Consider the following 23,798-nt stretch of genomic DNA (forward strand, 5'->3'; position numbering starts at 1 on the left):
TGCGAAAGATTACGAGAGAGATAGAGAGATAGATAGAGAGAAAGAGAGGGAGAGAGTCGTGCGATAAACGGTCGAAAAGAGTTATCTCCTACCGGGGGAAAGCCTCACGTTTCCCCGCAGATTTATACGCGCCACGCTCATCCCACTTTTATCACGCGGCGAGTTGCCAGCGTGAAGGATCACCGGCGGCGAGATAAAAATTCGGGAAGCTCCATCTCCTTTACCGATCTCCTTTGCCGTAGAATAAGGGAGCCGCGGTAATGTGCATAATTAAGATCGACTCCTCTGCGCCGAGTTTGTCGCTATTTATCAATGCGCCCGCGAGAACGTCGGCAGGCAGTAGTTCTGGATGGCACGTCGCACAATGCGATCCCTCATTGGCGATACTGCCTATTATATATAGCTGTGCATGAGAGACAGAGAGAGAGAGAGAGAGAGAGAGAGAGAGAGAGAGAGAGAAAGCCCCCACGAGAGGGCGAGTCATCATAACTCGCGGCGTATTGACAGATCTGTCACATGTGTCTCCCTATAAATTGCCTTTATTGGGAGTACAAATGATACTCCCCCGCATTTTATTACCCGCGGAATTTTACGTACGAAAAATTAAATGACAAAATTAAAGTAATACCGATAAATAGGCTTCGATCGCGCGCGTCCGTGCCGTAATACACACACGTCAATCTCCCCGCGTTCCTGTAATATGTCAAAAATGAGATACGACGAGAAATATATATCGTGGAAGATAAGATAAAGAACCTGAACGCGCGGCGCTGACGATTTTTCAACCTCCACCTGCTTCTCATATACTATTCCACCGATGCCTCCCGAGCTAAGTGTAACGGAGAATTACGTACTGTTCCCGATAGGAATTTCCTTCGAGAGAGGAGAGAGAGAGAGAGAGAGAGAGTGCTTCTCAACTTCATAATCTATTACATTGACCGGAGTAAATTGTAAGTCAAGTGTTCCCGCCTCTCTCAGAGACCCGCGCGCGATCAATATTCATTAGGCCGTGCTCCCAAATGTATCGGCGCTGCGCCGAAATTTTCAGCGAGTGCATCCGGTGGGATGTAATGCAAATGTCAGGTGGGGGCGATAAACCGTCCCGTCGGGCGCGCGGGATGAAACCGTCAGCAATTATGCAGCGCGCGTGCGGGCGTATCGTCGTTTTCCGAGAAAGAGCAGCGGCAATTCTTGCCCGCGTTAATAATACATGATTATGTATACTTCAAACGCGCGCGCGCGCGCGCTATATCGTCGAGATGATGCATAAATGAGGAAGCGAATGCGAGATAAGCGCTGATTATTTCCGCGACCGCGCGCGTTTTATCCATGTATACTCCGCGCGGGCAAAAAAAACACGAGCCAGGCCGCGTGTCTAATCGGCCTCTTCGCTCGCTCGCCGAGAATTTCTCGCTACGTCAGCTCGCTGCACCGCCGTCCTCCGCCGTCGGTCGTGTCGGAAAATAACGTACACGTCGAATGCAAATTGCACGTCGAATCGGCACGGCGCGACGCACGCATCGCGCCGAGAAACCGGTAAGCTTACGCGCTCGAACGGCGGAGCACTCGAATGTCATCATCCTCGGCTCTCGGAGCGAGAAAATTAAAATAATAGCGGTGACTATGCACACATATGTATACGTGCTCGCGCAATTCGCCTACGCGCAGCATCGAGCGATGATTTCAGCGCGGGCGAATGTGATTGTGCAGCGGCGGCGGCGGCGGCGACGGCGGCGCACCACCACGTCGTTGACGTCGTTCGACGAAGTTCGACTCGCCGTCGTTTGAAAATCGCAATCGTGACCTCGTTTCGTTGAGTCGGCACGCGCGCGACTCGATGGATTTTGCGAGGACGAAGATGCGAAAAAAGGTATACACGTATATATATGTGTGTATATGTGGAAAGGTGTCGCCTGAATTGATCATCGCCGTGTGGACGCGGCGTGACGCGCGACGATGAGGGGCAGGAGGGTAGGGGAGGGGGGGGGAATAATCCCCACGAGCGATCGAATTAAAATTGCAATGCTCGGCGAGATCGCGAAGGCCGGAGAAACGGAATCGGGGGAGATCGATCCGGCCGGGGAGGCGTGTAACAAAAATACGCGGCGCACAAACGGATTATATAGAGGAGAGAAACGGCGGTCCTCCTTCGCGCGCGGATCGCGCGCTAAACCGTACGTACGTACTTCTCTCGCGTGCTTCGGTCTCCTCCCCCCCCCTTCGCGTACGTATCACAGTTACCCGTATCGTTATCGGTCCCTCGACCGCGCGTGGATATTCGCGCGTACCGCGAAGCGCGCGCGATACGGCCGATATCAACTGCGGCCGAGCGGGTTACGTATGTACGAGCGACTTCGACGAGCTATATAGATACTCGAAGTAAACAGACACGGGGACAGTTTCGGGTGCAGCACGCGAAAAGCCCACCACGGTCGTGCCGTCGGAGAGAGAGATGTACCTCCGTACAGAACGCGAGTATCAACAGCCGTCGGGGCTGTGTTTACACGCACCCTCGGCTTATGTGTACTCCCGCGAGCGTATAGGACAACCCTGGAGGGCTTCCCTCGGCGAGCCAGCGTCGCGCGAGCCTGTCTCGTCGCGAGTGAATTCAAAATCCTGGGGCAACACACGGAATTTCGGGGGGAAATTATTTGACAACTCGCGAGCGCACATGTGCCACGAGTCGGGCGATCTCGTTTGGAAAATCCCCTCCCGCCCCGCCCCCCTCTTCTAGGAAGAACCGAGGCTGAGAAATTGTATAAAGAATTGAAACAGATACGTTTGTTTCTTTCATCCCTTTTCTCTTCCGCAGAATACATTTACTCGCGAAAACGGAGCTACTCTCGGCGAAGCCGGCGGTAGCGCGATGCAATTGATATGCAATTTATTCAACGATATGAACTCCAAAGAGGTTTGGATTACGTAAGCTTTCGATATTGACACGGCGTACCGTTTACTGGAACACCGCGGCGGGCGGGGGGGGGCGGGGGAGGAGGAGGTTGTTTACACAAAAAAAGACTGAAGAGCAGAAAGCTCGCCTCGTCGGGAACGAGGCGGAGGAGGAGAGCTCGAGGCGAAGAAGCTTTTGATCCGTATACCTATACGATCGTTCGGACGGCGCACTTTAATTGAAAGATGAATGACGAGTGAAACGCGAATGAAACTATGTGATTCTTTCCAAATTCGTTTCGAATCGCAAGTTTGGATATCTATATAGATAACTCGCTTCTTCCTCTCCCTTCGTCACCATTACATAATGTAAAACTGTAAACGAACGCGGTAGGGATCCGATTAAAGTCAAACGCTGTCTACTCGTCTCCCCCTCATCCCCCTACCCCCCCACCCCCCCGCCGACACAGCGGCGCGTGTACTTTCCCTTACTGACTGTATGATCCTCCCCCCCCCCTCCACCCACCCACCATCAAATTTCTAATTGCGCGACTTGCGTCGTTCAGCTCAATCGCCGTCGGTGCGCCGCGGGGGTGGAAAACCCCCCGCAGCGGTAGATCTCATTTCGCCGCGATAAGCCCGAAAATCGGCGGCGCGGGGGGACCCTCTTTCTGCAAAAGTCTTCCCCGCGAAGAAAAGTATGCGCCGAGGAGACGCGGCGTGCTATCGACAGGTCCACTTTAATTAGGACGAACGAGACGGATGGGGGGAGAGAGGGAGGGAGGGAGCGACCTCAGGGCGAACTCTCGCCGCGCGCGAGTATCGGTACTGACCTTCTTAACTTGAAAGTGCTCCGTCCTGAGATTCTCGACGATCTCCTGGTCGGGCTTGGCGGGCTGCGGGACCGACGACCGGAACCCGTCGAGTACACCCTTGATCGTGAACTTCTTCATCGCGTCTGCCAAATGGGGTCGGCCACTCCAGGGGGAGGGGGATCACATGTGCAACCGCGCCGTGTCGCTCGTCCCGCACCCGCTTCTCTCCCGCTCCCTGGCTCCTGTTCCGTGTCCCGCTTCGTGTCCGTCTACGAAATCACGGCCGGGGATTCGAAGATCGGGCTCGTCGTGGCACCTCTCCCCTCACTCGGCTCATTCGCGGAAATCCAATGACATGCTCGCGCTCTCGCATCGGCCCTCGATGAATGAAACACTGCCGCCGCCGCCGCTGTCGCTGCCGCTACTGCTGTCGCCGTCGCCGTAGAGAACGATCCTCCTCTACATTTTTTGACAGTACGTGTCAGCGGACGTGTCAGTGGAGCCACGCCGCGCCGCACCGTGCCGCGCCGCGCCGCGTCGCGTCGTGCCACGAACGACGACGACGGGGTGCCCGTGCCGTGCGTGTCGTCCGCTCGCTCTCGCTATCTCTCTTTCTCTCTCTCTCTCTCTCACTCTCTCTCTCTCTCTCGCGTCGCGCACCCACCAGCAGCAGCAGCGGTCCGCTCCGGAGTGGTACAGGTAGAATCGGCGTGGACGGCGTTTCCCGAGGGGGAGGTGAAACGCGAGGACGACCGTCGGCCGAATCCTCAGAGCGGCGCCCCCACGTCCGCTTTTACGCCGTTGTAACGCGGATACGCCGAGCGCGGCCGAGACGTGGCGAGGCTCTGTGTTTTCGTAGTTGACGGCAATGCGGTGTTGTTTAATCGCGCCAGGATCAATAACTGGCAACAGGCTCATGTGGAGTTTCGCACGGCCGCGAGCGCCGTGCTGCGCGGGCGCGATGCGCGCCGCGCGGACTGGCCCCCCGCGCAGTCGCGAGACTCGCGAGCGCCGCGAGCGGGCCGCGGGCCGCGATTGGCCGGATTTCGCGCGATGACGCAACTCCGTGTGCCTCTGTGCCGTCCGCGGGGTCACGGGCGCGCTCTGACTCGTATATGAATTTGCACGCACGAAATATTTTCGAGGGTCTGCCTAGATACTTGCGCGCTTCGTGACTGTTGACTGTTTGAGAAGGCTATGTCTCTGTCATTTTATTGTTTTATCGAGATTATTATCGAATTATTTGTTATTATTAGTATATTAGTCGAACAACAATTAACGTATCATCGTTACGAAACGTCGCCTCCATTTACTTTGAGATGACTTTGTTTCTCGAACGACCAACAATATTTATATGATATGTGAATATTTAAAGAGGAAACAATAAGCGCCCAGAATTACAGCATAATATACGCTCCAATAGAAATCAATTATACGACTTATGTATTTCAAATTGTTTATTTGTGTATCTCCTATTATAAGAGCAACTTCAATCAAATTTAGTAACTCAATCGGTAATCAATTCGAGCGGTAAATTGTTTACAGCAAAATTTCCAGCTGTATAAAATCTACCGTCTATAATCTCTAATCTTATCAAATAAAAAATTAATAATTCCTTTCACTTTCAAATACTATTTATTAATAATCTATTGATAATTATCAATTATTTTAATTTAATATATATATTAAACAATATTAAGACGATTAATTCGAACAGCAGAATTATTTAAAGCAAAGTTTTTAATTATTAAACGAAATTTCTCATATGATAATGAAACTACTTGCCTCGAGCGCGCTGATTGGCTGTGGCCGTAGGGAATTCGCGCTTAACTCCAATCACCGCGTCACACAGGCGTCGCGATTTGTTGCACATGCGAGCTCGCCCTGAGGGATTGGCACACAGGAAGGATAAATTTATAAAATCGTGAGAATCGAGAGGACCGAGTGACGGATAAGATCGGTCAACTTGCTTTTCGCGGCGGAGAGAAATCGGATCCGAGTTGTCGAGAGAGAGAACGGGAGAGTTCGTCGCGATCCGATAACACCGGGATTCGAGCATCGTACGTCCAGGTCCAGGTTAGCCCCCTTAAATTCGTGTATCTCCCTCTTCACGCGTTTTTCCGTTTTCCTCCTCCTCCTCCCCCCCCCCCTCCGCCATGTGTGTAGTCCAGATTTTGACACCCTTCTGATACCCTTGTCTCTCGCACACAGCTGTTATGGACATGGTGATCACGAATTTGCAACAGCAACGTCAAGTGACGGAGCAGCTGCGCCGCGAGGCCGCCCTGAAGCGGATCACGGTGAGCAAAGCCGTCGAGGACATCATGAAGTACATCACCGAGCACGAGCAGGAGGACTGCCTGCTGGTGGGCTTCTCGTCGCAGAAGTCCAATCCCTTTCGTGAGAAAAGCACCTGTATCGTACTTTAAGCCCGCCTGCTTGAAGTAAGGATGGGGCGGCGGAGGAGGGACGAATGACAAATATCACTTCTGCATCTTTGCGATCGCGCGCGTTGATTTGTTATGGCAATAAGTATATACGATTGTATAGGATCTAAGTAATTTTCTATATTTAAATTATTTTATGACACATATTTATATAAGATTGTTGAAGAATGGGCGAAAAATTGAATTTTTCTACCGTAACATTTGCCGCTAGAAATGCACATTTTGCATAAGGTTTGTAAGATTCTCAAGACAGTTGTACAATCTCATGCGAGCTGTGCAGGAATTTGCACGTGCCTTAGCCTCTTGTGGCCTGATCAGAATTACTTGTAACTGTAGTAGATATACTTCAATAGAACAATGTATTTTGATATATGCATATATAAGTGTTATATATTCATATGCATTTAAATCATATGCTATCAGTTTGGTGCCAAGAATAATTTTATCTTTATCTAGATTAGTATTATCCTAAATAAAATTATAATGGATGTAATTAGAAGTAACAATTTTGACAAGTAACATACAACAAGTAACATATTTTGACAAGTTTTCAAATAACAGAAGATTAAATATTGTCAAATAAAATTAACATAAATTTTTATGGTTTATATTGCACATTGATTGCAAATTAGTTTCTTCAATTAAGTGCCTATATCAAAGTTCAAGACTGACAGTAATGAGATAATATAAGGATAATATCAAAATAATTTATTTTTGAAAAGCAAGATTTCAATACACAATTTCACAGATACAAGTGCATTTTTATTGTGAAATAAAATATGCATTTAAAAACAACAATATTCTTATCTTTCATATAGTAAGTAGTACCTATTTTTCTTATAAACTCTATCGTGCAAGTGAAGTAACCTTTGAGAAATAAAATGCGATTTCTATATATTATAAAAAATATTCTTATCGCGCAACATTATATTCTGCATACAAAATTACATGTAATCGGTTAACAATTATGTATTCTTGTTTTTTCTAGCCCTTTTTGCTTTTGTTGGACCATCGAAATAGCTCAAATCAGGATACATTTTTTTAAATTCAGGCACTAAATCAGCTGTCTTCTTGTAGGCCTCCCGAACTGAAAAAGAGAAATATTGACATTAACTTAATTCGATGTAAATTTATTTCCCTTTCTATCCAAGTAGCGAGATCTTGTAACCTCTATGTATATCTTTCTCAATCTGTTGTGATATATTACTCACACGATCGCTCGATGGTATCGATCGGCGGAGGACCGGGTTCTTTATCCAGAGCCAATCTTTCCACAATCTGTATTTGACAATCCAGTTTGTAAGATCTGAACATATACGGATCGTACTTCCTGTCGAGTTGGTCGATCGTTTCTTTCCACAAGTCAACCTGCTCGCCAGTTACACAATTCTGCGTACCAAAGGCGTATTGTTGCAACGTTTCGCTCTTGTCTCCTATGTTTCCTAATATAAAATTAAGCTCATTGAGTAAAAGAAATATATCTCTTGAATCTTTCCCTCTCCTTGATCGCGCGTTAATTATGTGAGGTATAATTAGACATACCTTGAAATGCGATTTTCGACAGGTAAAAGCCGCCCAATTCAGCATTCGGAATCAGGTAGCAGAGATTGGTTTGGGTATTCTGCCGCAATGTGAACGCGCACACTATCATTCTCCCCTTGGCGGCGCATTTATTCAATAAAGCGCCGAAGACCAATAGATTATCTGCGAGACGAAAACAGAGACAATACATTTGATATTACCTTTATGATAATTAGATGCTGTAATATCACAAATCGAGCGTTATCTCGTGCATTAAGTTTTATGTGTTTTACCTTTACGAGTGCTACCGTAATCCGCTCTGACGAAGTCCTTCCGTTTAACGTGGTATCTGAAGAGATCGTCGGGTATAGGCATCACGCCGATTATCTTGATGGCCGGCGGATGTATGTGCTTTATCCGCTTGAGCTCGTTCTGTATGAAACGCAGCTTCTTGCCGCCGATAAGCTCCTTACTTTCCATGTTAATTTCCTCCGGAATCATAAGTTCCTCGTTGTCACTGTTCTCCTAGAATATACCAAGCAAATCGAGCGTAAGAAGTCAGGATTATTAATAAATTTTATACATATAATTTAAGAGCAAACTTTGAATTAGGCGAGAAATATATATACCTCATCATAAAAATCTTCACTCTTAAAATATGTCGATCTCGACAAGACTTGATTAGTCGCTTTGCTCAGCGGCTTCGTTTGCAGGCATCTACGTTTTCTGTAAAGTGCGACGCGTGACAGTTGTTTTACTTGCACAAATATACAACGATTATATTACGAAAATTATTTGTACCGACATGAAAACCTACCTGCCCAGTGTACGCACGACCACATCAATCTCCAGACCATTGTGCATTATCAGGCTCAAGCGCGCGATATTCTTGGACGGCGCTTTAATCTGCTGCACCAGGTCCTCCAGCGACGTCATTCTGTCGTCAATATTCGTCTTCCTCGACACCATCTCTAAATCTTTGTAGAACCGATCCTTCACCCAATTCGTCGGTAAACCGATCACGTGCAGCTTGATGTCCAAGTCCTTCAAGTCCGAAGCCTTCGCCCTGATGCGGTGCTTCTCGGCGTCCGCGAATTCGGGGGTGTGACAAGTGATCAGAACTATCCTGCGTACGGTGAGGACTGTTTTTATCTTGAAGAAGACGTCCATGGCGTATGTCAGCGCGTCGTAAAGCGGATAAGCGTCCTTGGATTTCATGCTCTGGTAACCCGCCATGCCGCTTTTGGCTGTGAAAATCATGAGAGAACCGTTCAGACGAAAGCTCTTGGCCTTCGTATCTCTTGGGGCACGCTAAGTTCATCATCGATCACAATTGTACTTGCTTAGTTTTCTGATCCGCTGTAAATCGTCCAGCGTAACAACTCGTAGTTCGTGGAGGGTCTGTATGTTCGGCCATGCCGAGTCTGCGTCGCTACCTTCGGTGCCAAATAACACCACGCTCATCCAATCTTGCATATTCCACGCTAGCTTTTGCCGAAGAATTTGCTTGTACAGCTGATGGGATGGATCAATGACAAATAAATTATATGCGACTCTGAATTATATATGTTAAGCAAACTGGTATACAACATCGATGGACTAACCTTGAAAAAGTTTCGGATATAACTGAGTTTGGTCTCCGGGTCTACCTCAAACATCTTCTGTGTGGCATCGACGAGAAACAATGTCGCTTCTCTCACTCCGTAAAACGGACTATGTTCCTCTTCCCAGTCCATATCGTGGTCTTGTACATTGAGTGCCATTTCTGTCATCGGCATATTAATTTGTCAATTATTTTGCTATTATCAAGTAAATATCTTGGAAGACATTATGAACGTCTTATGAAGTTCAAGATATCTTAAAATTTCGAAGATGTGTCTGGTGATTATCAAACGACAAATCTAAACATGTAATTTTAAGTAAAATACTGTAAATTTGTATATGTGTATTCGTGCCTATTAAAAACCGGCATTTTAGATTCGCGAATATGATGCAACATATGATGAAGTATTACTTACTTTTGAAGAAATTAAAACGTCGACAAAGGCCAGAATTCTACGAATTTCTTGATGAATCCACGTTTGTGTATATATCTATGAACGGAAAGTTTATTTTCTTCGCGAACGACGAAAGTTAACCTTATTCCTTCACCATGTAACTATTGAGTATTGACTGATAATAGCAGACGGAAGGCAGACCAGAATTACCAACGTCAAAAAAATAATATTCTCTATTATCTGTGACGTGCTGACGCCAGAGACGCGTCGCGTCTATTCGTAGACAAGCTCGTCGAGACGCTTATTTTTGATGAATAATTTTCAGAACTTGATCGACACACACATATTTAATAGAAATTTATTTTTTATTTTATATAATTTATATAATCGCCTCGCCCGAGCCAAACAATAGATACATTATGCATCCTAACGCATCGATAACAGCTATGAATAAGAAGACAGCAGGCCAGCTGTGTGTCACATGTAAGATATGTCCGGAGAAGTATACACCGAGAAAACCTGGAAGAAAAAGCTAAAATATATTAACTGTTCGTGCGATGTTTACATTATCCACTAAACGGAAATGGATTGAAATAAATTGAAATGGATTGGTCTTCGTGGAAATGAATGCATTTCTATAAAGGCAAATCCATTTCAACCCATGGATTAAAAAATTTCAATCCATTTAAATGAAAAAAAAATATATATATATATTTTTTAATTCATTTCCGTTTACTGGGTACGTACCAGATATCGCGCCAACGGTATTCATCAGGCCGAACACGCTGCCGGAGTGCTTTGGTGCGAGATCCGAGGGATTTACGGCGATGGCGTTATTGTGAAAACCTGAGCCACCGATGATCAACGCCAGACAAAATACTGCAGTTTGAAAACTTTCCACTTTCGCTACAGGGAACACATACACACGATATATTATATTATTACAGTATTACGTAGTTAACTTGTAAGGCTTAATTATCAAGTGCCAGACTCACCCACGAATATCAGACTCCCAATTTCGATGACAAAGCAAATCGTTTGGACCGTTTTGCGTGTCACAGTCACGGAATAGCCGGCTTTAATTATCTCCTCTGACAGGGCTTTCCCCAAGATTGTACAAGGTAGCATCGACAGCCATGGAACCATATTTACCACCCAACCCTGTGAATTGAAATTATCGATTTGATTTAGCAGAAAAATTACGTTATTTAAATTTATTATTACAAATTATTTAGCCTTTTCTTAACTGATAAATTTAAAATATGTTTTATCTTCATTATAGATTATTTCTATAGCTTTTTTCCATGTAGACTTTTAAGCAACAAAATATTGAATAAAAATTAGATAATAACATTACCCTGACTTCAGGAAATGAATCATGGAAATAGGTAGGCATCCACGAGAGCAGCACAAAGAAACAGTTATTTTGGCAAGCATGTCCAATAACGCAGGACCTGAAAATCACAGTTAACAATCACAAAACAGACGAGACAATCGACTTATAAAGCGTATTTTAGAATTTTATAATCATAATTTTGTATAATTTTTACAATTGAACAATTCTGATCATTCATATAAGCTGAAGCATATTTTCATAATTAAACTTCTCATTATATTCAAGCATAATCATAAAAATTAGTAAAGAATTAGAAGAATATAATCGCCAAGAAGATTGCGCTATCTGAAATTTCAATATTCCACATTTTCAAGCACTGCGATTCTGGTAATTTCAAATCGCAAAAATTAAAAATCTCAAAAAACGAAGTATTAAAATAAAAAATACGTACAATTCGAAAGTTGAATTGCAATAGCTGACTTAATTATTCTAAAAATTATTCTCTTTGTACCTCCACCCTATATGCAAATTGAATATTGCATTCCATGCATCATAATTACCAGAAAGGAGGCTGTGAGAGAAGTTTGGACCAAGGTAAAGTGTAGCCGGTGGCCGACATGGTAAAAGCTGTTTTTTCCTTAAAAAGCAGAGTGTGGTAGCTTAAATAAGCTGTCCATGCCAAACTCATACCCCCTATATAAGTAAATTAGTAAGCACCACAAAAGTATTCTCGTATTCGTGAAAGCAAACAATTAACAAAGAGATTGCGTTTCAACTATTAAATTATTCACATGTGACGTGTCTCAAAACTACCATATCTTTTATCTGTGGATTCCTCGCATAATTTGACATGGATTTACATAAGCTACATTATATACCTAACGTTCGAAAGACAATCATCCAGTCGTAATTCTCCAGGAGGTACGAGCCTAAAGACCCAGTGAGTAGAGTGCCCACGGCAGATCCTAACGTTAACAAGCTAAAGAAGGTGGCTCTATCCGCCTCGTGCAAACGTTGACTGATCAAGCTAATTATGCTAGGAAAATGCATTCCTGCAAGTAACGAGTGTCCGTATTATCCTCCATTCGCCCGTCGGTGCAGCCGGGGCGAACCGGCTTGAAAGCTTACCTTGGAATGCCCCGTTTATCATTCTCACCGCTGCGACGAGCAAGACCGACGTCCCGTCCCCGGAAAAGAAATCTATGATTTCCGGCATGAAGAAGGTCGTCACCGACCAACCGAGGGCGGATATCCATAGTACTTTCTGCCCGCCGATCTTATCGCTGATGTAGCCGCTGGCCACTTGCGTCAGTGTGTATCCCCAGAAGAAGCTCGACAGTATTATGCCCGAGTCCGACTTGGACCAGTTCTTCTCCTGGCTGACGACAGGTATCAACAGGGAGACGGATGTACGCGTGGCGTATATCAGGCATGTGCCGCACAGCAACAGCAGGAACCATTTTCTCCTCTCTTTCCTGAAACGAAAGAAACTTTTATGCTCTGATTTTAACAATGTCACTTAATACATAACAGCAATTGTAACTTTAACCAAACTTCGATTAATTTAATCGAGAGAAGCTTGTTTAAAGCAAAATTTCTTATTACAATTCATTATCTCCAATCTAATCTATGTTAGACACAAAAAAAGTTAATGACAGAATTATAAATGACAAAATGAAAAATTAAATAACAAAATGATAACATTTAGTGACAAAATTTCTAATCAACCGACTTGATCGATTGGATATGTGTTGACAAAATAAATACAAGTATTACTTATGACAAGTTAATCACTGATTAAGCTAATCGGAATATAGTTATAAAGCCACCGTAAATAATAAATAAATGATCAACGACTGTTCAGAAAATGGATGATTGCCGTCGACTCGCTTGTACCTCGACCAACACGAAGTGATCACGTCGTCGAACGGAGTGCCCAGCGATATCTTGAACTGCATCGCGGAGCTCGTCCTCAATTTCCTTGGTAGAGAGCCTCAGCTCTCGTCTACGTTCCGCCGGAGCACATCGCGTTTCTCACGCGCATATCCAGCGTCGCTGCGACATGTGGCCGATCTGTCAAAACCGTTCGTACGCCGCAGGGACGCATTAATCCCCGCGCGTCCTCAGCTTCATTTTGATTCGGAAGCTTTCGACGCAAACCTACGGGAGCGCTGCAGAGTTGACACGTTCGGCCGGTAGACAGACCAGACATAAGCGAACCTCGATTCGGAGTAATCTGGAGTAATCGGGGATTGTCCATGGTAAGCAACTCAAGCTCCGTTCGCTGTAGATCCAAAAGCTTCATTTTTCGTCACAGCCACGTGAAATACTGATGAATATAAATATAAAGGAAATAAATGAATAAATATAAGTAAATATATACACAAGTAAATATATTCGAGAGATTATCGCGTGTAACAAGTGCGATGAGAACTTTGCGCACGATTAGATAATCGAGATTGATAACGATTGCAGACGCGTTGATTTTGTGCGTATTTCGCTTTATGCAGATCCGCCTGGACCTTGACATTTAATGCTGATAAGAGAGGAGGAGGAGGAGGAGGGGAAGGAGAAGCAAACGGAGAAGGAAAACACTGGCACATATGTATACGATGCAATAAGATGTGATTCGATCAACGACGTCGCCTACAAACTTCCGGATTTAGATAAACATTTCTGTCTAGCCCCTTGGAAAAACACTATGTGCAAGAGCTGAATATACAATTTATTTACTCCTTTGACCGCCGATAACGAGTCGCGCTGCGCGAGTCATGATATGCGCGAGGTGTTTGGCGGCGTTTAAGAATTGCTCACGGGAACTTTGAACGCATACGACGGAAATGGCAGAGGTAAATTTAATGTACAAGTCGTCCCGCTTGTTAGAGCGTTGCCCTTTCCATCCCGCCTTTACGTTTTACGCCTAGTTTAAGAATGAATGGAAATCGTTTTGTTTCAGGCACAGAGCGACAGCATATACGACTCAATAATCATGTATTGTGAGTGTGCTGCACCTTGGAGTATTTTACTAGTGTTTTTGTCACGTTAATGCTACTCCATCGTTATTCATTGTCTCGTAAGTAGGATTGAAGGACTGATATTTATAATTCCAGACGAGGAACGGGCTAAAAAATACCAAATGTTTTTGCGTCATCCCAACGTGCGCAACTGCATCCTCCGATTTAGGGAGCAGTTGGCCCACAATCCGTTTCTGCAGGTGGCTACCTTCATCGCGATAGCGTCGCTGTTGACACCTATCCTCCTGTTCATCATGTTTGCTATTGTCAGCGCTGTATTTATATTTATTGGCTTTATGATGGTTCAAGGTAAGGATACGTTTCTATATCCTGATCACAGAGAGCTGTCGTTGCCCGGACTCTAAAGCAAACGGATATACCTGTTTTTCAGTGACAGTATTGGCTATTGGCGCGAGTATTCTAAGCTGCGTACTTTTCTGCATCGCAAGTACTATTATAATGGTAGGGTTATTTATCCTTTTCGTCTACTACACGTTATATTATACGAACCATGCGTTCAATCTTTTGCTCTGCACTAAAACCTGATTTACCTGATGTATAAAAAAAAAAAGGCTGTATATATTCTTAATAGAATAATATATTTCTTAACGGAATAAACTTGCAAAAAGAATAAAAAAAATTTAACAATATTTATTATTACAAGACTTAGGATAGCTTTAGAATGTAGAAAATCATGTAGAATACGTTAGATGTAGAATATAGAAAATCGAATATCAAAATCATATAATCTCATTTTTGGACGTAATATTTACATCAACACGTGGAACGTGTTTGGTTGAGGATCCTCGTTCCTGATCTCGGCGTTAACTGGGACATTTGGTTGAGGATCCTCGTCCTTGATCTCGACTTTGCCCGTAGACAAATATATCTCGTGCCACAGTGAGTCGACTATCTGTTCATTAATCTCTTGCTTTTCATAACAAAAGTGGTGAATGTAGTCGCGCTTGTTTGAGACATCTGTATCAAGAGTCAAGGATCACGAATATGCTTATCTCCTGCTTATTGGCCAAAAAGAAGAGGGCTAGCGTGAAATGCAAAGTTATGCTCGATGTGGCTTATTAGCTAGTATTCACATGCATAAAGTTATATATGCATGAATATTTGCAAAAAGGATACAGCCTTGAATTCCATGCCGTGAAGCTTCATAATCCCACTGTATCCTTGTCAAATCCCTGTACAATTTCAACTTTTTCCTGCAAAATGGACAAAACAATGATAACAACGCCGATAAAAAAAAAACAAGAACACGTTAATGTGCAACAATATCACATACCTTCCTTGCTCCAGCAATTGCTGATCTCGTAAATTTGGTTTGGCAGCCTTCAAGCTGTTACGTTCTCCTTCCAGCTGCTTGATCTCTTGCAAGAGCTTCTTTTTCTCTACTTCTAGCTCTGTCTATTAAAAAATATTCAGTTGTGGAATACATCCATGTAAACTGTATGGAAAAAAAATAAAAAATAAAAAAGATATGTATGTTATACTCACTAGAATAGCCTTCTCTTTCAGTAACTCATTATTTTTCTGCTCCAAAATTTGTGTCTCCGTATGCAGCGTCTCTTTTATAGCAGCCAATTTTGCCATTAATTCCTTAATCTTGGTTTCGTCCTCTGAAAATAAAGAAGTCAGTATAAGAGAAAATATAAAAAATTAATCATTTGTCTTGTAGTTTCATAAAGACTTCAAGGCATCTGGTAAATACGCAATAGAGAGATTATTGGCTCGTTCTACATTGATCTCCCTCTAAATTGAATTATTTGAATTTCACATATTCGCAAATAACAAAGTTTACCATTGAACTGTTGATTTTGACTTCTCTTGATTTCGTTCACAGCTTCTGCCTTGGACGACAACAATTGTTTGAGCATCGACGTATCCGTGTCTACGTATTTCGATTTCAGCGCTCTCCACGACTCCGGTCCGTGATTCTCCATAATTCTATCCAATTAAAACTATATTAAAACTAATTAATCCCACAACTAACGGCGTCAAAATCACAAGGAAAACCTGTCCTTCACCTATGTCGAATTTACGTTATGAAATTCGAATCGTCTGCAACAGGGTCGGCAATCCTCCAATGTATGTTTTGTTCTTTACAGCTGATCTTTCTGCACCGTTCAAGCCTTTCTCTCTTTCTCTCCAATGTAAATTGTGTACCTATTTCGTTTTAGGTGCAGAAAACACACTGTGGTGCAGTTGCAAGAAGACATATCTGAAATCACCAAACGCGTTCCATCTAGAGATATTCATGTTTCATGAGCATTAGGATAAAAGCGGATGCTAGAGTCGTCTGTTACCGACTGAACATAGTAACTTCTGCACAGCTCAATTCATATGAATTGTATTTTTTTATTAGCAAGTGTATAGCGATGAATAAAAGAGAAAAATTCCAAAGAATTTATTTCATAGAAGCAGCTGTTCCAATAATAGAAGAGAGATGTAAAAAAGAGAGGAGGAAGAAACTAAACTAATTACTAAAGAGAGGGGTTCTCTTCTGAATTCTCTCTAAAGCTTGTATCACACTACGGATTGGAAATTCCAATTCAATCAATCAGCGGGTCGATTGTGTATCTTAAAATAAAATGAAAATTACAAAAGCGAGTAAATTCACTAGGTATGGCCAATGAAATTGCAACTTGTAATGAATTTGCTCACTTTTTTATTTTTCATCTCGTTTCGTGATACACAATCGATTCCCAGAACGGACTAAAATTAAAATTATCTGATTAGTTAAGTCCTAAACCTTAAGCTTCAATTGTGCAATCCTCAATTTTCAATGCATTATTTTTACGGCTTACAGTTATTGTAAAATAAGCTAAAGCCTACCATTCTACAATAGTAAGCCGTAATCGATTATTCTCCTCATATTCGACCACGATTGGTCAATTTTTACGACTTACGGCTATTATAGAATTAGACTTTAAAATTACGATTAAAATGTTTTGTATGTATACACATGTGATAACTTTAAGAGTCGATTGCACAATCCAAAACGCCAAGAAACCTGAAGTTGTGCGCGGAGAAACCGACCAATAGCACATCAAAACGTGAAAATCAATCTCTCTCGGCGCGCGACGCACCCGCGTGTGAACGGGCCTTTAACCCCAGGGGCCCCGGAAAGGCGCCGCTCATGCCGCTCATTCGCGAAACGCGTGCACGCCCGTGTCGTCGTCAGCGCTCGTGGAGGTTAGCGGCGGGGAGAAGAGTCCACTTCCAAAAGCGTGCATCTTCTGTCACAGCGGGAGAGGGAGAGCGAGCGAGAATCAGTTCGCAAGTTCCGCTCGTACGCGCGTGTAATACAGTGTGGTGGGTGCCGCGGCGCAGGATTCGCCAGAGGTATAATATCGATCGTCCACCGCCGTGACGTGTATCGATAATTCGCGTGATTAGCGAGAAAACGGCTTTCGCACGGCGTGAGGAGAGCCGTTCGAGAACGAGATGAAATTGCCAGCGCGGGACGGACGTGTCCTTATGTGCACGGAAGAGGGAGAAAGACGGGGAAAAAAACAAAGGGGAGAGAGCGTGAGAGACGGTGGACCGGTGCGAACGCGGCGGCGATGACGAACGTTCTCGCGCGGAGAGGGTGGCTCCAGTTCGAATCGGCGGCGGGGTGCGCGTTCCCAAATAAGGTGTTCCCCCGCGCCTCGCAGGGTTGAGGAGGGGCCTCGCGCGTTTTTTTTTTCTCCACCGCGCGCTGCTCCACGCGCTCCGACCGAGCGCCGCACACGCGGCGTGCATTCTCGCGACGTGTGCGGCGGGAATACGAATCGTACGTGTCTCCCAGCTCGCGATTACGCCCTCCGTTCTTCCACGAAAGCGCAGCTCCCATTCCTCGCCCTTCGGTTTCATTTCACTCCGCCGGTGACTAACGCACCTTGGAAGTGCGTAACGCCGCGCGTTCCGGCGCGAGATATCGCGCCGCGATAACGCGGTCGGATAACGATAACCGCAGGCCGCCGTCGTCGTCGTCGTCGGACGTCGTTATCGGCGCGCCACCGCGTTCCGTTCCGTTCGGGCGCGTTCGCTTGGTCGGGCGAAAGCGTCGAGGAAAAAAAAAGAACAGGGAAATAAACGCAATCGCGAGAACCCGCCCCGGGATTTTCGAATATTCCTCGTCTGACGTTGCGAGAGAGAGAGAGAGAGAACTGCGAGATCTCTCTCTCTCTCTCTCTCTCTCTCGGGATGTTCGCGCTCGCACACGCGTCGCGAGTAGGTCAGGACGAGAGAAGTGACACATATGCGCGGACCGCGTATTATTTCGAATCGTTCGTGAATCACACGATCTCTCGCGCGCTCTCTTCTCTCTCTCTCTCTCTCTCTCTCTCCCGCTCGGGCGCGGCCGCGCTCGCGCGACCCCGTCTATTTCGGTGAATCGAAATCATTTTTCGATGCACCATGTAAGGAGCGCGGGAAGCGCTCTCTTTCTCTCTCTCTCTCTTTCTCCTCTCCCGTCCGCTCTCGCCCTGATAATCGGCAAAGCTGTTTTCATTACGCATGCCGCGGCCGTCGCGCCGAACACGTAGATGCACACGGTAAAGCGACCGAGCATTCGAAATACATTCTTATTGCGGTCGTGTCGTTTGTATACGAAGGAAAAAAAGGAAGAGAGAGAGAGGGAGAAAGAGAGAGAAAGATAGTGAGAGAGAGAGTGGGGAATCTATTTATAAAGAGCGGGGATGTTCCACGCGACGCCCACGCCCGTGTCGCGGACGCGTGTGTACGGCGATAATTTATTAAAATAATCGCGACAGAAGGGGAACCGGCGCACGTCGGCCGACCCCCCGCGGACCGCTCTCCCGCCGCGCTCTCCTCATGCGCCCGTCGTCGCCGCTCCGCTCATCCGTGGATCATCCCGCTTCGTTGATTGCAGAGCAGGTGCAGACATGTCTTTCCGCGTGGTGCGCACCAGCAAGTTCCGCCACGTGTACGGAACTCCGCTGAAGCGTGAGCAATGCTACGACAATATCAGGGTGTCCAAATCGTCGTGGGACTCGACGTTCTGCGCCGTGAATCCCAAGTTTCTCGCCATCATCGTGGAGTCGGCGGGCGGCGGTGCCTTCATCGTCCTGCCGCACAACAAGGTATAGGCTCTCTTTTTTTCTTTCTCTCTCTCCCCTCCTGCCCCTTGCCGTTTCTTCTGCCTGCCCTAATTTCGTCGCCGAGTTTCTCTCGGTTCATTGGCTACGCCAGAGCCGGATCGGCATGTCATGTGCGTATGTTGTTATTACTGTGTGGCACAGCAGCGAGCATAATGGCATGTAACTTCCCCAAATGACAGACTTTGCGATATCCGTTTCGAGTTCCCTGACCGCGACCGCGGTTATAAATCGGCAACCGATCTCCATTGTGCAAAACGTTTTTGCAGGTAGGAAGAATACCGGCCGACTATCCTCTGGTAGGCGGACACAAGGGACCCGTACTGGACATCGCGTGGTGTCCGCACAACGATAACGTCATAGCCTCCGGCTCCGAGGACTGCGTTGTCAAAGTATGGCAGATACCCGACGGCGGTATCTCGAGGACGTTGACCGAGTCGATAGTCGATCTGCAGCTGCACCAGCGCAGAGTCGGTCTGGTGCTGTGGCATCCCACGGCGTTGAACGTGTTGCTCACCGCCGGCTCGGACAATCTCGTCATCATCTGGAACGTCGGCACGGGCGAGGCCCTGATGCGCATCGACAGCCATCCGGACGTGGTCTATTCCGCGTGCTGGAACTGGGACGGATCTCGAGTAGTCACCACGTGCAAAGATAAAAAGATTAGAATCCTAGATCCCAGGTCGGGCGAGATACTGGAAGAAGCTATAGCGCATGAGGGCAGCAAGGCGACTCGTGCTATCTTTCTTAGGTACGTATTCCATTTTATTCTTCAGCATTTTATCGCTTCTTTTTTATTGCTATATATTATTCACATATATTTGTACATTGTATAAAAAAAAGTCAAATTGATGCAACAAGGAAAAAAAAGGGGAAATAGACATATTTTGAAAAACAGATTGTGAATTGTCGAAACTAAATTCTAATTCATTAAGCATTAGAATTAGCAAATGGAGACACATAATTTTGCTGAAAAGATGTTTAAATCTTCTCCAGATGTATATTTCCAGTTGCATCAACCTTATCTCACAAATACAACATATCGCCCGAACAGATATTGCTACAAAAAATATAAATTCTAAAATATTTAATTCTCTTAATTTTTTATCAAGAAACATTTAATTTAAGTGCATTATTAATATGACAAAACATTAAAAATGATAAAACATTTTTTCACGACTTTTCTAATGTCTTTTCACATATGTAATATAATTCAGAATACTACAAGCTGATATTTGATTATTGAAATAACTAATTTCTATGGCTATGATTTTGTAAGAGGAAGAGTGCATTAAACTAACGAGTGAATTTGCATGGGAGAGTGTGGATGTAGATAAATTTCAAACAAAAAGGGATGTGTGAATAATACTGTACAAAGTTGTAACTTCTTTACTCTTTTTTTGTACATTAGGTATTTAAATTTAATTAAAGATTGTTCACATATAAGAGGACAAACGTGTCTGTAAAACATAATCATCAAATGGTATACATCCACCTTTTTACACAAATGTATATTGGTAATAATTCATATATATAAATAATCTATGTGTTGGTAGAAATTGTTTAAAGATGATTCTTAGATATATTGGAGCTCTTCCTTTCCATTTGTTGTTATTCCTTTCCCATCTTTTTTTTTTGTGATACCATTTTCGACTAATAACTTGACGTGACTATGTATATTCGGGTCGACACGCACACGGTACTTTTCGTGCTTCTGTCCGCGGGTGTTTTGTAAGACAAACATGTTTATACGTACGTAGGGGTACACTTGTTTTCATTATCTTGTATTTCCGGTTTGTGTAGTGCAAGATTCTGTAATTTTTAATGGAAAGACCGCCAGACTGAATTTTCGACATGACCAAGATGCCAACTTAATATATACGAATGTCAAGATGTGTGTGCTCTGTAATTCTCCATAGATATTCCAGTAAGTATTGTGCACCAAGTTATTAATTCAAATTGTAAATGTTAGAATGCTTAAATAATTATGTAAGTTACAACGACGGAATACATCAATTTCGGTAGAGATATCTTTAATAAAGCAATATTGTGATATCCTTTACGCTTGTGAAAGAAAAGGATTCACCAAGATTTATATACTTGCACAAGTTTATGCAAGCAAAATGTTGTATGTAATTTGTGTATTGTAATTGTGGTATTTTTTTATATTACGTGTCTTGTTTATGTCTAAGATAATGTTCGTGAAAGATAATTGTATATAAGATACTGTAAAAGATGTTAGCTCTATATAACGAGGTGGTAACAAGGTGGATGTAGTAAAAGAGTTTTGATGATTAATTTCTGTGTATAAAAGTATCATAATAAGATATCACAAAGTAATGTGTAATATAAATATTTTTTTTTATCATATGTATATATACATGTATATATGTATATATATGTGTATGTGTAAAAAGATTAACACACTAGATAACAAAACAAAAAAAACCCGCCGCATTAGATATTGGTGAAATCTTCGTGTTCGCGCGTACTGATTGAATTCACTTGTGTTTATATTTTCAGGGGTGGCTTGATCTTCACGACGGGCTTCAGTAAGATGTCGGAGAGGCAATATTCGTTACGAGCCCCCGACATGTTGGGCGAGCCCATAGTTATGGTAGAGTTAGACACGAGCAACGGAGTTATGTTCCCTCTGTACGATCCCGACACAAATTTAGTATACCTGTGCGGCAAGGGCGATTCTGTGATCCGATACTTCGAAATTACGCCCGAACCGCCGTTCGTTCATTACATCAATACCTTCCAAACACCCGATCCTCAACGGGGTATAGGAATGATGCCAAAACGGGGCTGTGACGTTAATAGCTGTGAAATAACCAGATTCTATCGATTAAACAATTCGGGCTTCTGCCAAGTGGTGTCTATGACGGTGCCGAGAAAGGTGAGAAAGCGTTCCACCTCCAATTCGCGGAAGTGGAAGCCGACGAGGTGTGAGAGAGATAGAAAGAGTCGTAGATTCGAGAAGTAAAAATCGCGCCATTGTAATTGTGTTTCAGTCCGAGCTCTTCCAAGAAGACTTGTATCCCGATACTCCCGGCGACACTGCCGCGATCTCGGCGGAGGAATGGGTGGCCGGCACCGACGCGGAGCCCGTGCTGATATCCCTCAGGGACGGCTATCAGCCGTCCGCTTCCAAGAATGAACTCAAAGTACAAAAGAAATCCAATATATTGAGCAAAGGTGCCAAGGTCGCGTCCAACGCCGCGCAAAACGCCACGGACATTTCGCCGGGAGTTTGCGTACGTATCAGGGAATTCGTTCCCTCCGGCTTTTCGTTCGGATCTCGAATAAGAAAAGATAATGTATAAACTCTTCACGATTGCAGGAGGAATTGTTGAAGGAGTGCAGAGAAGAGATAAGAAAATTAAAGGCAGTGATCGTTAAGCACGAGGGTAGGATACGCGTGTTGGAGTCGGCGGTCGCTCTTCAAATGAAGGAGGAGGAGAGGAAGGAGAGGAAGGAGAAGTCGGCGTCTCCCGACGGCAAGGAGACGCTCGCTTCCGACGAGGTGTAGAAGCTCCCCAGAAACACTCTTTGTCTCCGGCGCGACGTTGTACTTCTAACGAGAATACTTTTCACTAATATATCGTCTAATAAGAATGATCGTATATTTTGATATAACAACTTGTGTAAATAGTAGGTTTTAGCGATCGCCATGTGCCCCTGACTCTCTGCAACGATCTTTGCTATATTTATTGTACATCCATTCATCGTACATTCTCTGCATTTGTATTATGTTTACATGTTTTACTATTATATATATATATATATATTATATATTTTACAGGCGTTATAGCCATACATGACAATGTATGTCCCTTAGAGTTAAGTTTTTCGATCGATATAACACACCCAGCGTACGAGACTTTTATGTATATGAACCTTTGTACGAATGATGATTCGTGATATACGCGAGTGCCTAACTTGTACAGATATTTGCTGTTAAATAACAAAGAGTATTATTTTGTTTCAACGTGATTTGTATTTGTGCGACATTGCGAGCCTCGAGGCGACTCCAATTAATTTTCATCGATGATTAATTTAATCAGCGGAATTTCTCCGAACGAAATTGCCTGATGAATATTTTTTTCGAATCCTTTTGTGTTCTCTTTATGTATTTTCTTATCAGATTTGATTTCGATTTAAATTACTCTTTATTCTTTTATCATTTTTAAAATTAGAAAAAGATACAAAGTACCAAGATATATTAAGATAATCATGTTCCGGTTAATTAATTTCATCGATGATTAATTTAACCGGCAAAATTTCTTCGAACAAAACTGATAAATATTTTTTTTTTTTAATTTTTCGTGTTCTCTTTATGTATTTTCTTATCAGATTTGATTTCGTTTAAATTACTCTTTATTCTTTTTTCATTTTTAAGATTAGAAAGATACAAAGTATAATCAAGATTAAGATTAATCTTCCGTCTAACCATGTTCCGATTAATTAATTTAATCGGTGATTAATTTAACCGGCAAAATTTTTTCGAACAAAATTGATGAATATTTTTTTCGAATTTATGTATTTTCTTGTTAGATTTAATATCGATTTAAGTTACTCTTTATTCTTTTCTCATTTTTAAAATTAGAAAAAGGTACAAAGTACCAAGATATATTAAGATAATCATGTTCCGATTAATTA

At 43.7% G+C, this 23,798-nt stretch overlaps 7 protein-coding genes across 14 annotated transcripts in view; 3 read left to right on the top strand and 4 right to left on the bottom strand.

The window, feature by feature from the left end:
* Positions 1-4,125, bottom strand: part of LOC105456346 (syntaxin-binding protein 5) — a 36,749-nt gene extending 32,624 nt beyond the window's left edge. For all 3 annotated transcript variants that reach the window (XM_011700307.1, XM_011700306.1, XM_011700305.1), the window contains exon 1: positions 3,723-4,125. In XM_011700307.1, the coding sequence (XP_011698609.1) occupies positions 3,723-3,842 (120 nt within the window). In that variant the 5' untranslated portion in view covers positions 3,843-4,125. The remainder of the gene's footprint in view (positions 1-3,722) is intronic.
* A 1,442-nt stretch (positions 4,126-5,567) lies between these two features.
* On the top strand, positions 5,568-6,946 carry LOC105456348 (guanine nucleotide-binding protein subunit gamma-1). The gene is made up of 2 exons (XM_011700309.1): positions 5,568-5,780; positions 5,916-6,946. The coding sequence occupies exon 2, from the start codon at positions 5,921-5,923 to the stop codon at positions 6,131-6,133; it is 213 nt and encodes a 70-aa protein (XP_011698611.1). The 5' UTR covers positions 5,568-5,780; positions 5,916-5,920; the 3' UTR covers positions 6,134-6,946.
* Positions 6,845-9,869, bottom strand: LOC105456347 (X-ray repair cross-complementing protein 5-like). Its single transcript, XM_011700308.1, has 9 exons — positions 9,691-9,869; positions 9,277-9,437; positions 9,016-9,187; positions 8,490-8,919; positions 8,302-8,398; positions 7,966-8,197; positions 7,694-7,855; positions 7,363-7,593; positions 6,845-7,238 (listed from the first exon to the last, which is right to left on the bottom strand). The coding sequence occupies exons 2-9, from the start codon at positions 9,433-9,435 to the stop codon at positions 7,117-7,119; spliced, it is 1,605 nt and encodes a 534-aa protein (XP_011698610.1). The 5' UTR covers positions 9,436-9,437; positions 9,691-9,869; the 3' UTR covers positions 6,845-7,116.
* Positions 9,870-10,013: 144 nt separating this feature from the next.
* LOC105456352 (solute carrier family 17 member 9) lies at positions 10,014-12,984 on the bottom strand. Its single transcript, XM_011700315.1, has 8 exons — positions 12,902-12,984; positions 12,134-12,480; positions 11,884-12,057; positions 11,566-11,698; positions 11,027-11,123; positions 10,665-10,830; positions 10,417-10,575; positions 10,014-10,188 (listed from the first exon to the last, which is right to left on the bottom strand). The coding sequence occupies exons 1-8, from the start codon at positions 12,961-12,963 to the stop codon at positions 10,049-10,051; spliced, it is 1,278 nt and encodes a 425-aa protein (XP_011698617.1). The 5' UTR covers positions 12,964-12,984; the 3' UTR covers positions 10,014-10,048.
* LOC105456349 lies at positions 12,901-16,146 on the bottom strand. 2 transcript variants are annotated; one of them, XM_011700310.1, is made up of 7 exons: positions 16,056-16,146; positions 15,830-15,975; positions 15,526-15,647; positions 15,314-15,435; positions 15,157-15,233; positions 14,793-14,997; positions 14,295-14,380 (listed from the first exon to the last, which is right to left on the bottom strand). In XM_011700310.1, the coding sequence occupies exons 2-7, from the start codon at positions 15,969-15,971 to the stop codon at positions 14,314-14,316; spliced, it is 735 nt and encodes a 244-aa protein (XP_011698612.1). In that variant the 5' UTR covers positions 15,972-15,975; positions 16,056-16,146; the 3' UTR covers positions 14,295-14,313. The 2 variants fall into 2 exon arrangements, with proteins under 2 accessions (XP_011698613.1, XP_011698612.1); XM_011700311.1 differs by lacking the exon at positions 14,295-14,380 and adding an exon at positions 12,901-13,334 and having other exon boundaries at positions 15,830-16,092.
* Positions 13,174-14,759, top strand: LOC105456351. Of its 3 annotated transcripts, XM_011700314.1 has the most exons (6): positions 13,174-13,266; positions 13,516-13,610; positions 13,690-13,854; positions 13,962-14,001; positions 14,116-14,328; positions 14,411-14,759. In XM_011700314.1, exons 3-6 carry the CDS (start codon positions 13,846-13,848, stop codon positions 14,563-14,565), a joined length of 417 nt encoding a protein of 138 aa, XP_011698616.1. In that variant the 5' UTR covers positions 13,174-13,266; positions 13,516-13,610; positions 13,690-13,845; the 3' UTR covers positions 14,566-14,759. The 3 variants fall into 3 exon arrangements, with proteins under 3 accessions (XP_011698616.1, XP_011698614.1, XP_011698615.1); XM_011700312.1 differs by having other exon boundaries at positions 13,516-13,854; XM_011700313.1 differs by lacking the exon at positions 13,174-13,266 and adding an exon at positions 13,284-13,376 and having other exon boundaries at positions 13,516-13,854.
* Positions 16,147-17,182: 1,036 nt separating the features above from the next.
* LOC105456353 (coronin-6) lies at positions 17,183-23,127 on the top strand. 3 transcript variants are annotated; one of them, XM_011700318.1, is made up of 6 exons: positions 17,183-17,373; positions 18,908-19,118; positions 19,403-19,884; positions 21,657-22,035; positions 22,151-22,393; positions 22,480-23,127. In XM_011700318.1, the coding sequence occupies exons 2-6, from the start codon at positions 18,921-18,923 to the stop codon at positions 22,666-22,668; spliced, it is 1,491 nt and encodes a 496-aa protein (XP_011698620.1). In that variant the 5' UTR covers positions 17,183-17,373; positions 18,908-18,920; the 3' UTR covers positions 22,669-23,127. The 3 variants fall into 3 exon arrangements, with proteins under 3 accessions (XP_011698620.1, XP_011698621.1, XP_011698619.1); XM_011700319.1 differs by having other exon boundaries at positions 17,230-17,373; positions 18,913-19,118; XM_011700317.1 differs by lacking the exon at positions 17,183-17,373 and adding an exon at positions 17,783-17,806.
* The last annotated feature ends 671 nt before the right edge of the window (positions 23,128-23,798 follow it).

This window comes from Wasmannia auropunctata, unplaced genomic scaffold, assembly GCF_000956235.1.
Source record: "Wasmannia auropunctata unplaced genomic scaffold, wasmannia.A_1.0 LD335709.1, whole genome shotgun sequence".
Classification (NCBI taxonomy): Eukaryota; Metazoa; Arthropoda; class Insecta; order Hymenoptera; family Formicidae; genus Wasmannia; species Wasmannia auropunctata.